Source organism: Fulmarus glacialis, unplaced genomic scaffold, assembly GCF_000690835.1.
Source record: "Fulmarus glacialis isolate BGI_N327 unplaced genomic scaffold, ASM69083v1 scaffold8903, whole genome shotgun sequence".
Lineage (NCBI taxonomy): Eukaryota > Metazoa > Chordata > Aves > Procellariiformes > Procellariidae > Fulmarus > Fulmarus glacialis.
In genome coordinates, this window is record NW_009203538.1 from 55,673 (window position 1) to 69,612 (window position 13,940).

Genomic DNA, 13,940 nt, shown 5'->3' on the forward strand with positions numbered 1-13,940 from the left:
ACACTCCAGAAGTTAGTTTTGTTAATGTTGAAGTGTTGAGCGTCTAACTCAAATACCAGTTCACAAAGGCAGAACTACATTTGTAACTAATGGCTTGATCTAGTAAACATTTTCAAACCATGTCTAAAGTTTCAACTGAAATTCAGTTTGACAAGTGAGTTACTACAGAGTACTACCTTCCAGAACTATTGTATCTGTATTTTCTACAGAAATTTAATATGCAAAACCAAAGATAATGATTATGAAATGCAAGTCCAGAACATGACCCAATGAATCTGGGAAAAATCATTTGCAAATATTTATCAACTCATGCTTTGTTTGGGAAGTAACTTTTAGACAGCTTTAAATCAAACTGATTTTCTGTATTTTCCAAACAATCGAAAAGCTAATGGGAACAATAAAATAGATGAGCTTCCAACTACTTTAAGACCAGCTTGCAGGTCCTAAGAAAGAAATTTCCTGTTTTCAAATATCTTGTGGATGAGTAGATTTATGTGGACTTGAAGTATGACTCAATCCTGAATAATAGCAATAAATAAGATCAAATGACAGGGGGAAGTAGGGGGGAAGGAAGAATCAACACTTTAAATAATTAAGAATTATTCTAGCACAGAGCAATTCTTCTGTTTCCTTAACAAATTTCAGGTTTAAATAGAAACTGATTTCCTTAACTGATTTCTTCACAAGTGCCCAAGATGAGATTTCTTTAATGCCTCTGAAACATTTAGCTGTGGCCACACTCAGTAATTATGTTTTTTTGCACCAATTCTCTGTCTGATGAGCACAGATCTGATCCATGCAGCATAAATCCTATATTTCCAATATTGCATGATGATAAAGACACTTAGCAGCTGTAATACCTTACATAGATATTGTTTTGATTGTTCTAGGTTCAAATCCAGAATCAAAAGTTAAATCAGCAGTCTATGTCAATAAGTCATTATCACATACAGAAATAAAAAGTGCATTTATACACATATAGTCAATATAACGGTGCATCCCAGTTTTCCAGCTCCCTATCAAAAAAGTTAACTACTTAAAGAACACAACAGACCAAGGAACATTGTATTGTTCAAGGAATGTCATTAACTTTGAGAATTAGCTTCACAGACCAATAGATGAAGCATTAAATAAGCAAATTAAGGTATTCTGATCTCTATAATTTCTTTTTCTTCTCCCCATCCCCCAGCAAGAGACCAACTAATCCTTTAGTTAGATACAAATAGAAGGTGTAAAAATTTTATGATAAAACTCACATTGGAAAGCACAAATCATGGTCAACTTCAAAATGCCACCTGCCACTTCATATAGCAACAGCAGTGGAAACAAGCCTGTCAAAGTTTTACAATCCATTTTAGGAAAACAATAGTAGAATAACTGGATAATCGGAATTTCTGGGATTGATGAATCACCCCCACCTCCTTTTTTTTTTTTTTTAGAGTGCAGATTTTTTTCCTCAATTAAAAAAGTTAAAGAGTCTGCAAGAAAGGTTATAGAAAATAATGCATACTGTGCAGCACTTAGAATCTTTCTTCAAGTTGTTTTATGACCAAGTGTGGTTCATAATTTGTGCTCTGACCTGTTCAGGGGCTTTTTTTGTTTGTTTGGTTTTGGTTTTTTAAAATACACAATGTATATGCAATGGAATAACATTTATCCTTTACAGGGAATGTCAACAACACTTCTTTTAGAAAAGCAATCTTTTATGCAGCCATAAGAAACTATTAGCAGTTATTTTATAGAAAAAGGAAATAGTTGTGTTACTTGAAAACTCATTTCTCAACCAGGATTTGGAGGCTGTAGGAGAATTCAAGCAGTTTTTCCTTTTCATTCATCTTAAACTTCTTCAAACGTAAGACCAATCCTATTAGCAGTGCTTGAGGATCCGATCCATCCCTGCTTTCAACTACTGTGGTACCATGCTTTTACCAACACCAGGTGACAACTCCTTAATGCTTTCAATCTGTGGTACTAATTGGCACCAAAACAATGTTAATGCATCAGCAGCTATCTAACAGCAAGCACCTTAACACTACGTCATTAATTTCTATACACATTACTATATACACAACTTGAACTTAAAAAGGAAACAAAATTAGACCATAAAGTACCAAATGGAAGTTGTTTCCGAGGCACTGCACAACAGAAACAGTCAGCTTGCTGTCAAATCTTGCCATGTTTAGATGCAAGTACAGAATATGCTTTGGAGAAAGCATTTGTTTATCAACACATAGGTTTCTAAACAGTATTAATTATTTGTGCTATCAGATAAAGAAAGCCGTTAGCACTTGAACTTATATACAGTAAGTAAAAAAAAAAAATACCATGATAAATATACCTCTATACCCCCAAGGCTCAGTAGAGATGGTAAAAAACAAGCAAACAAAACCCACCAAAAAACCAAAAACCCAACACACAACCCAAAACACCAAGCATCCTCTTCCTTGGTCTATGCCTATTCACTTAAGTACAAGAAGGTAAAAGAGATATTTGAGGAAAATGGATGGGGATGACACCACCAAGAACCTAGCAGCACGGTTTCATTTCTTACATAACATATAAAATAAAATTCTTCTCTACTCATTTCTAGTGGACACCAGAGACATGGACTCATCCTAAGTGAAAAAGTATCCTTTTTAGAGAGCTTTGCCAATGGGACAGGCAGAGGCCTCTCAGGAAGGCAGATACTGAGGAACAATATCAGCAACAAGAGCTACGAAGTACTCCGCAGAGAGTTTGTTTTGAACTCTAAGTAATTGATGACTATGAATTAGTCACCTTTACTGAAGGTAATGTTAGATAGGAGTAGATTCATGGTTATTTCTAGTAAGTCAGTTATCTATTAAGCATGTAGCATAATACAAAAAGAGTCAGCTAAAGCATTCCCTGGATTTTTTTTTTTTTTTGGACACTTCATGCAGTGCAGTATTTGATCAAACCAGTGTTTAATATGATGGCAGGAGTCTTGATCTCTTTGCCACTAGATCAGTTGAGGTTACATCTACTGGATTACTTCAGGGAAAAGGCTGATAGGAAATAGACTACTCTGTATACAGGTAGAAGAAGAAGAAAGCATAAAAAAATAAAAAATAGGAGTAAGTTCAGAGTAAGGGTTCAGTCCTATTCATTGATCCATTTAATAAACTTATAAACCAACCCCTACTACTTGTTTCACATGTTACTGATCTTTGCTTTTGCTTGTTCCTTCTTCCCATAATTCCTTTTCCACTAAAAAAAGCACAGTACTTCCTTAAAGTCTCTCGATAAAAAGCTGCAGCTGAATGTGTTAACATAGGACTATCAAAGAAGCAAAAGCTGTCTCAGAGCACCACAGCTGGGTTACCCATTAATGTACCCTGTTTCTCCAGTTTTAAGATATTGTACAACGATAGGAGAGAGAACACTTTTTGGAAAAGAAAGCTACTCTACTAGCTTCCTCTTTTCGTAAGTCAACAGCACTTCGTGATGCATTTGTACACCAAGATTTTGCTTTCCACTTCCCTTCCACCCTGAGTTTTTCCATCACTGTGTTCTGAAGAAGGTAGCCTATTTCTCATCCCAATATCCACAAAAAGGTTTCAATAATACTATTCACCTGCTGTCTTAGATTACACCTGGATCAAGACCTGACAGAAAAAGCTTGTTGGGTTAAAGGAAGGAAGTGTATCGATTGAAAATAATGACTGAAATTCAATGGGAATAATGGGTATGACAACAACAGCTACAATTCCCTGTATGTACTGATACTGTCTAGCGCGTATGTTAAAAGCCACTAAAATGTAGTTGTATGTAATGACAGGTTGAACCATCTGGTACTGTCAAACATTTCTGATTAAAAAGTTAGTTTTTAACAGATTTCAGATTTGTGCTAGAAGTCAGTCACAAGAAGTCACATTACTCAAGTTAAAATACATAGAAGACCACATTAGCATATTTCTTGTACTTACATAACATCTTTTTTAAAAAAAAAGTTATCCATCTCACTAATCACACTAACTTCTAAATCCAGAAAATTATTATTTGATAATCTTGAGAACCAGACTTGACCTAATTTTCACATAACACATATGGAAATAACAATATTTTTGAAATATGTCTTCTACAATTGTTTCCAGAGGAGACCTAAATAAAGGCTTAAGGCATGACCTCATTCTGTAGTAAATGACTTACAGATTTTAATACATGTAGGAAAAGGACTGCCTCTACTATCTTCAGAAATAACTCCTAAAAAGTTACAACATTTAATCCTGAAGAAAAATTTACACTATTTTCTGTGAAAATTATTCTGTAATTATATTAAGGTGCAAAGTTACGAAGAGCTCATTAAAAGAGAGACATACTGTGCCTTAAACCATAATATTGATCACTTGCCACTGATCCCCGTGTTCCAAGAGGCCAAGTTTTAAAACATCAAATACTTATAAAGGCTGTGAGCAAGAGTCAACACCAAAATACATCGCTGCTAAAAATATTCGAGCAATATATATATATATATGCTCAAAATATGAAGATTCCAGAGACATCCTTTTATGATAATAATTTCAAGGTCTCGAAGAAAAAATGCTCCATGCAAAATCACTGAGCTGCAGACAACTGTTTTGTAACCACAGCCTAAAACTTCAGCTAAGTAACTGAGAAGTTTTAAGTCAGAGTTCTACCATGATTCTAAATTTTGGAGCTAAGAAGAAAACTATTACCTGTAGTTAAACTATTGCAGATTTTTTAAAATTTCTTTTACACGCTACATAAAACACAAGTATAGACTTCCTTAATTTCAACATGCTCCATTGCAGGGCGGGGCAGGGGGCAGAAAAAGGAAAAAATCAGTCTTACAGTCAGAGATTGCAATTGCTGTCCTGAGACTCAAGTTAAACAGTGCTGATGGGATACTTCTACAATACATATGACAAGAATCATCAAACTTTTGACTGACACTTGAATGCACAAGACTACAAGTGCTTTAACTGTATGTACACTACAAAACAAAACCATGTAGACATGTAAAGATGTGTCCATAGAAACACAGTGGACACAGATTCACATGGGAGAAATGTATTTGTTATAAAAAAATAAAGAGAGAGTTCCAGTTACAGTATATTACTAAAATTCATGCAACAGCATCTTAATGTATGAAGAAGTTATAACTGAGAAGTTAATTACTGGATTATTGGAAAAAACATGTCATTAATAGATTATTTTTCCTTTTTTGTTGTCTCATCCCTGTTTTGAGACTTACCAGTAAGTATTCAACATTTGAGATGTAGGAATAATAAATAACAGAAAACCCTCAGTTTACTTGACTGAAAACTAAGTCTGCTTCATCAAAGTTGCAACTTCTTTGCTGTACTCACATGCCTTTCAACTCTGTTTTAAGTTACAATTTGCTCCATACAAAAATGACTTGCAATTGTGAAATGTTGCCCTGAATTGATGTTAGAGCAAAGCATTAGGATGGCACAAATTAAAACAGTCATGATCATAGTAAACAGACTAATAAAGCCCATTGCTTTGTTTTTCTTATTGGAAAGTATTTAACACTATTTTAACTATATTCCTATGAAAGTATTAAAAAAAAAAAATCTTTGACACTGTTCTTCATTACCTCCCACTCTTTAGCAGCATCTTCAGTACTAGATTCTTCACTAGTTTCAGGCTCTTCCTTCTTTTTTACCAATATAAATCCAGGTTCCCGAAAAGATTCCCCAGTATCTTCTGCATATATCTCTGGACTCCACTGGATAAAGAAGACATACAAGTGATCTGTCCTAGAGAAGTCAAGTAATGATACAGAAAAGAAAAATAAGGTAAGTTTGTGATCTTTTGGGTCATGTCTAATAATTATGAAGTATTAAAGCTTAAAATGAAAATACTTACTATTTCATGTTTTACTAGATATTACAGACACATTTGAAAAAAGCTAGTTAGTATTTTTTTTCTTTTTAATTATATGAAGCTGACACTGGAGGAAAAACAGGAAACAAGTTGGCAATTGACTAGTTGTGTTTTCATATACAAGTACACTCCTTCAACCACTTCTGTCCTGTTGGAAACCTCTGCTTACAATTGAAATAACTTCCCAAATAAAACACTAAGATTTTTTTTATTTTTATTTAGAGAGTTACATAAAACCAAACAAAATTGGAATTTAAAAACGTCTGCATGTCTGTTTTCCCCACCCCTGAAGAAGAGCTGAACACTCCCAAGACATGTAACCAAAATTATACAGACTGTGAGAATTACTACAGATATGAGGAAATAAGGCTGAAAGTGTGCATATATATAGCTAGATCATAAACTACAGACTATTCTAACTGCAGTACTGCAGTTAAGTACCAAGATTCTTAAGTACCAAGTTACCTCCTTTTAAGTTATCTGCCACAAATGGCATGGTTCTCCAGTTTGGAAGAACAAAATGCCCAAATTCCCAGAAGAAAGTTATTTACAATCCTATAGATGCCAGTCTATACTGTTTAAGCATTTCCTATAGGTGCACAGATGGAGCATTTAGGAAAAGGACATGCAATGAATCCACTAGTATCTCTTCATGGTGGAAGAGACTGCTTCAGAGCTAGAGCTTTTCGGCTCTGGTTACCAAGAGTTTGAATATTCCTTAGGTCTCCTCAGAGATATTCACTACAGTGAATCTGCATACTGGATTATTTGAAGAAGAACAGTATTTGAACTTTCCCCCCCACCCCCTTACTAAATCCTTGCAAAACTGAATACTGGAAGAACACTGAGAGATACAGAGCAGCAAAGTCTCTCAAAACTGCAGCTATAATTTTCATTTGCCTCTATGTCTAAAAGGATGCAGTACACAGGTATGTAATAATACTCTTTGAACAGGGTCAGTTATTCAAAGTCACCCTTGTTAAATTAAGGTTCTGGATAACATTGATGAAAGGAAAAAAAAAAAAGACAAGTCTTTGACAGTAAGAGAGTATAAAACATTTCAGATGCATAAGGCTAGGTAAGTTCTTTGACAAAGTCAGAACAAGAAGCTGGAGATTCCTCATGCGCTGAACAAGGTATCAATTTCAAAAAGTAGGAAAATTAGAAAAAACAAAACCAACCTAATTTTAACTTTTTAAGAACTTGAAATTGTGTATAATTACAGCAGTTAAAAAAGTAAATACAACTTGATGTTTAAGAAACTCTAAGACTCTCCTTCCCAGACTGGCTCATTTGAGACTAAGAACGCTGAAATAATGCAGGTTTGTCAGATACCTACTTTTTTCTCTTTCTTACCACTAAACTGGGTTGACACTAAATATTTTGACCTATGCAGGGTAGCACTTAGCAAGGTTAACACTGAATTAAGAAAACAAACACTCCACTACCACTACATGTGACTTTTTGTGTACAAAAACATAGGACACATATTGGATGGATAAAGAACAGATTCCCCATGCAGTTAGAGAAACCCTTCATAGGTGGAGTAATTTCCAAGGAGATCAGATACAGACTGTAAACTAAGAACTATTTCTTCTGAAATAGGTGACAAATTCTGCTTTATGCTGAAGATAAGTACTTGCTCTGCTACATTAGAAAATGAACCAAAGAGACAGTAATCATTTTAATTAGCTGACCTAGACATCATTGCCATATGTGAAACATTTATCTGTTTTCAAATTAAGTATCATATGATTAGAACAAGAAAATTTGAGTTGACTGTAACCACAAAAGATCAACTGGCCCAGGCAGGATTAGCTATACCAGAATCAGCGTGACAGACATTTGTCTCAAGAAATTGCATAATCTCCAACACTTAGGGGTAGCAGGGGTGATGTTTAAAAGCAGGTTAGTGATGCACTAGCATAAACTCGATTCTCTCAGTTGGAAAACTCAAATATTTTGATGTAATTTCAGTCCATTACAAATCTCAATTCACAGTGGACATGGGGAAAAAAAGACTACTGCCTTTCTTGTTGCAGCCAACTTTTAAGTATGAAATTATTTTATGTTTGTAATCAACCTTTTCTCCTTTAGATTAAAGAACCCCACTTACTTCTAATTTTCTTTATATGTTACACTTTCTAGGCATTAATTAGTCTTGCTGCTTTCCTCTGGACTCTCTCCAATTGATCCATATCTGTCCTCAACTGCAGTGCCCCAACTGGACATTCTATGCCATTCAGCTCAAAAGAAAAGATGGAAAAGTGACTTGATCATTGTATGTAGGTATTTATACAAGATGATAGCTGATAGGTTTTTTTTGGTTTTTGTTTCTTCCCCCCCGCCCCTCTTCTGACAAGGATATAATAATCTCCAAATACCCCCAAAAATGACATTCAACTTGAAAATAAGTCACAGTTTCCTAGCAGTAAAGATCATTTAAGAATTCAAGACTTTACCAGTGAGTGAACATGGACATCTCATGTCTTTGAATCACTGCAACAAATTTAGATATTTTTCCGGTAGATATATGTTTAAGTTGCTTCCTGGAAAAGTTTTATGTTCCATATATAAAGATAAGACAAAAGAACCCCACAGCTAGCTCTTCTGAACTCAGAGCTCTAAGTAGTAGAGAGAATTTTTAGAAAGTTTCCAAATAATGGGAAGCACAAATAATGACAATAAAAACTTTGTTGCAGAACTCACTTCCTTCACCAGACACCACTTACTTGAATCTTCCATTATTTACTTGCTACAAACACAAGTCTAAATAATAGCATGAGAAACTATACCTCAAGTAAATCAGTAAAACTTCAGTATGGTAATGAGGTATTCTGGTGTTGAGTACAAGCCAATCATCAATATCCTTCGTTATTGACCCTTTTTTGTATTGCTTTAGAGACACAGTCACTGAAAAATTTTGAATTGTGCACAAAAAAACCCTCTAAGACCTACTGGAAAGTGTTGATTTTTACAGTCTACCTCCTTACCTTTCTTGTGGAACTGCAAACCAGTATTCATGTTTTTTATCCCTCTGTGCATACTGTTGCATTGATGCACTTGCTTGCGAAACAAATGTTTTTCTCATGGGTTTTCCAACCCTGAGACGCAGAAACTTGTGAGATCGATGTCGTCTTTTTTCTTTCGTAAGAGAAGAACCTATTAGTAAAGAAAAAGTAAGCTATCCACAATGTACAAAAGAGCTTAACAAAATTATTAGCCAATTTTGTATTAGGCAATAGGAGATGAGGTAACATAGGTAGCAATAATTACCTTTCTTTTTTTGTTATGTAAATTGCATCAGCAGAATTAACTTCAGAGTACAACACATTTAAATAATTCTAACATTCATTTCTGCTTCCAATGCCAGATCACATTATGATAGTCTTTATCCATGCTTGAAAGTATTTCAGAAGGTATTCTCAATGCATATCCCTCAACACTGAATCAGACAACCCTCCCACTTTTCCATATACATGCAAAAGATACAGCATTAAATAAGTACTCAGGCTTGATTCACATATGTCAAAGCTATTCATTAGTTACTTCTCATCTAAAAAAGACAAGTTCTGACACTACTAATAGAGATTGAGATGAATTAATTTGTTAGCTATATCAAACACTTCAAAGCTATGAACACCACTTCAGGATGAAGTATACTGGATGTTGTGGTACAGGATTTTTCCCTCCAATAGTATATTTAATTGAACTAATAGAATTAAATGATTACCCTCAAGGTTTGGATTGAGAAGTCAGCACAAGGTAGAGGAAGAAGCCTTCTCAAAATTGTTTCTTTGCTAGATTAATGGCTCAAATCCTAGAACATGAGCTCCAGCCACAAGAGACTTCTTAAAGCAAGGAAGGAATATGTAAATTTAAGCGTTCTTATGACCAGCTATGACAAAGGATTTATCCTACCCCTGGTGTTACATGTACATACAGATATGTTCCAATTTTCTAGGACACTCATCTCTTCTTTACAGCTGAAGTTCTCCTTCAGTGTCTATGCAGACTACAGATACACTAAGCACAGAAAACATCACGTTCTTTATCTATAAAGATCTCTACTGTATGTTTTCTCAATCAAATTTCACCATAAAGTTTAGAACAGCATTGTTCCACAAAAGATTTTTTTCCCCAGTAAATATTTACATGCGTGCCTTCTAATTTTCAGTTACAACATTTCAGAATTATACTTGCAGTATACACTATGGTAGAATAGTCATAATATGCATGATTTGGAAGTATTTTATAAATCTGTAAGCTCGAAGGTAAACCGTCACATTAGAAAAACCCAAAACCAAGAAGTACCTAAAATAAACAAAAAAACTGTTTCACAGGACTGGCACATGAACTTTGTGGCAGTGTTAGAGAAGTACTCTTAAAATGATCTAATATTTGGGATTTTGGTCCTTCAGACGCAGCAGTTTAGAACTTCTCGGACCTAGAACTCAGAGAATTGGGATTTGTACCATACCTTAAAAAAGAAAAACGAGTGAGATTATAGTTCCAGCTACCAGAGAGAATGAAAACAAAAAGTTTAGCCCTGCCCCCAAACCTCAAAAGGACTATTTACAATGCTCTTTTTTGTGTGTTCTCCCAATATATTTTTGTGTATTTGACAAAGAATTCATCAGGAAAAAAGATTTCAGTAATGTCTATTGTGTGTCTCATGCTTTTTTTTCCTTTCAATCTCTGCCAATATTCAGCTAACTAAGCAGCAAACAGACATGTTATCTTCAATGAGATTTTAGCTTGTTTATACACACACAAAACTATAGACCATTACAATTTCTCCAACCACATCTAGCTTTTATTTCAGTCCAGTGGTTAACATAAGTGTCTGTAAAAATATAAGAGAATGAGAGTCCTTGGTAATAACAGAAAAATTCCAAGGGAGACCTTTTTAACTATTCTAGTCTACTCATAGTTTTCAACTCGCATTGCATCACCTGTTCAACATTCAGAATAGATCATTAAATTCCAAACTCAGAAACGTTTGACGTCTGCAAAGATCAAGAAATGGTAGTTCCCAAAAACCTAGATGCTCAGAACTCCCACAAAAGACAAGAAATTCAACTAAGTCCTTGCTATATGCAGGAGATAAAAAGACTATCTAGGTAACTTAATGATACAGAACTCATACTATTACTACTTCAGAGTTTTAGTCTTATAGACAGTATAGTATAAAGTGTTTACAGTGTTTCAATTTTTTAATGAACTAGTGTTTTTAGTGACCTACTGTTAATAGACCTGTCATATTTAGTCTGTGATGACCTTCAAGAGTTAAGCAATAGATCTATGCTTTTACCTTGGCTCTATTTAACTTGCCTGTAGACATAGCTAAATCTATCCAGATTGAGAAACATTAATTCATAATTTACTGTTTTATTTGCATTGTGCTAATACAACATTCAAGAATAAGAAACACACAATAATTCCAACCGAAGTTGGACTGAAGTAATTGATACAAGTCTCCAAAAAGTAAACCTGTGCTTTTTTTTTTTTAAATTTTTTTCCATTTTACCCCCACAACCTTCAGTGAGGCTGTAACACCATGTGCAGAAGGCTTCTAGCCAGCACTCCTCTGACAGTACGCAGACACTTTTCTGATTATGTATGTATATACTCTGTGACTGTACGGATCACATCATGCATTAAAAACCTGCAGAGTCACTCAAAGATACAATCTTTCAGAAAACCGACAAATCTAAAGCATCTAATACAACTGAATTACAAAAAATGTTCAACTGTAAGAAAAGCAACAACTGTGGCAAAGAACACTTGGTGCTCGCTTTTTTTTAAAAGTTACAACCAGTAACTACTGCTAGCTGACATTTTTAACAGAGGATTTCCTCTAGTATTTAAGGCATAAAAGCCAAATTTATTGCAGAATGACACAACTATTAATCTGCTTCAAATTTCAGAATTCAGTTACTTCCTTAACAGGAAGAAAACAAAACAAAACAACAAAAACCACAAAACCAAAACTATCATATCAGATTCTGAAGTGTAAGATGAATTTCTGTCAACCAAAGAATATACCTCTCTATTCAATATAATCTCAACTTTTAATAATTAACATAAACAATTTGACCTTCAGATGCACCTCACATATAATCTATTAGTTTGTGACAGGCATTATAGCTATGTTTTCTTTCTAGCCCCCAAAATATTGCACAATTAAAACAACTAGTTTATCTTCATCAGTAAGGTGGTAAGGCATCAGAAAGTGACCTTGAATGAATTTTTAAAAAATAAAAATCAAATACATACAGAAACATCTTTAAGTTACTTAAAAAAGACACAGTATTTTTTTTATATGAATTAGTAACTTCAACAGACTTTCAAGATAACTTCCAACTAATAATCCTAGTTCCTGATCTTTGCAGAGGAGTAAAGGTACTCAAGAAATAAACCTAGTTGTTCCCCATACTCATAGCATTAGTTTCTTATCATCTAGCTCCTATTTATCCTGAGAAATGTTTTTTGTATGCTTAACCTTGTTCTAGTCAGCATGAAAGCATAACAAGAGGCAAGTGAAACAAAGTTCTGAAAATATCAGTGTTAAGACTCCAGTGCTCACATCATAAACCTTAACCACAAAGTAGACATGCTATAAATAAGATGAAATTCATTCCCTGAAATTCATTCATACGCATGTACACTGGGATCAAAATTTAAGTGACAACTAGCTGATTGCTAAAGAACATTTTTAATTTTGAGCTCTACAGTGACTAATGCATCATGGATCTAATTTTACAGGCTCATTTAAATCTCCCCTACAAAGATACTGTGTTTTAATATGATCAGAAATGTAATTTCAATGAGGAAAAGTGACAGTAAGAAAGGTATCCACGTTTTCAATTTCCTGAGCAGTATTTTCCCCACTGGTTTATATAACGTATAACTTCAGTATATCTTCGAGCCAACGAGAAATATAAGCAATATGTGGGGAGATGTGTTCTTCAGAATGAAAAACAACGAAAATTCTGATGAGCTGGAGGGAAATACATTGTAAACCTGAAGGCTAACACTATATCTGACTCACCTTCTAATTGCCCATCTCCTGCAGTTTTCTGACTAATTTCTCTTTGTGAATCCTGTTGCATGTTTTCTCTTTGTTGTTTGGTTTGTTGCATAGTGTGGGTCTTCCAGAGTTTGCGGAGTTCTTCAACTTCTGTCTCGGAGTCTTGAGTTCGCTCTCTCGCTACTTTTCCTTTGCTAGTTGTCTCTTTCTTTTGAGAGTCTGCGGTATCTTCACAACGTGGACATTCCTCTCCTGTCTTACTCTCTCCTGGTTCTTTTCCTAGCGAGGAATCTTGATCGTTGCCCACTTCTGCCTCTTTGTCATGCTCTTCACTACCATGTGATCCTTGCAAACACTGCTGGAGGACATCTGCAGTATTTTCACTAGGTTCTTGTCCCCCCTTTACAGACATTTCAGCACTTTCTGAACTTAAGCTGTGGGTACCAAACTGTTTAACATTTTCAACCTTTTCTGCACTGCGTATTAAGTCACTGGCAGCTTCATTTGAGTCTGAAATGATTGTTAAACATTCAGCACTAGTCTGGTTTATTGTTTGGACAGATTCTGATGATGCTCCAGAAGATTTGTCTTGTCGAAGCTCATCTGAGGAAACAAGTTCCTCACGTATTGGAGAGAGTTCTGATTCCGTGAAGACATCTTCTGAAAGAGACTCTTCTGTGCTCCTTGGGGCAGTACTAGCACTGTCATTGCCTGTATCCCGAATCCTGGAATCCATTTCATCTGTATTGCTCTTTGCAGCTTTCTTGGAATGGCAAAGTTCCCTTACAGACAGCTGTTCTACATCTCTGTTGAACAAATAAGAATGTTGTTACAGCAGGTGCCTTTTACATCAAGCTCTTTTCTTTACTAAGTTTTGTTTAATGCTGAAACAATTTAAAGATGCTTTTAAAAAAACCAACCAAACAAAAAAACAAACTAAACCAAACTTAATCCAGAGCATCAGTAATAAGAAACAAGCATAAAATATGTTCTTGTAACGGTAAGCTTATGGCAG

General features: G+C 34.8%; 1 protein-coding gene across 1 annotated transcript; it reads right to left on the reverse strand.

Moving 5' to 3' along the window:
* Positions 1–5,554: 5,554 nt before the first annotated feature.
* On the reverse strand, positions 5,555–13,731 carry LOC104074528 (oxidation resistance protein 1-like; the record flags this gene model as incomplete). Its single annotated transcript, XM_009574676.1, has 3 exons — positions 5,555–5,765; positions 8,886–9,054; positions 12,947–13,731. Coding segments are annotated over 3 exons (1,165 nt in total), but the record flags the coding sequence as incomplete, so codon positions are not given.
* Positions 13,732–13,940: the final 209 nt, after the last annotated feature.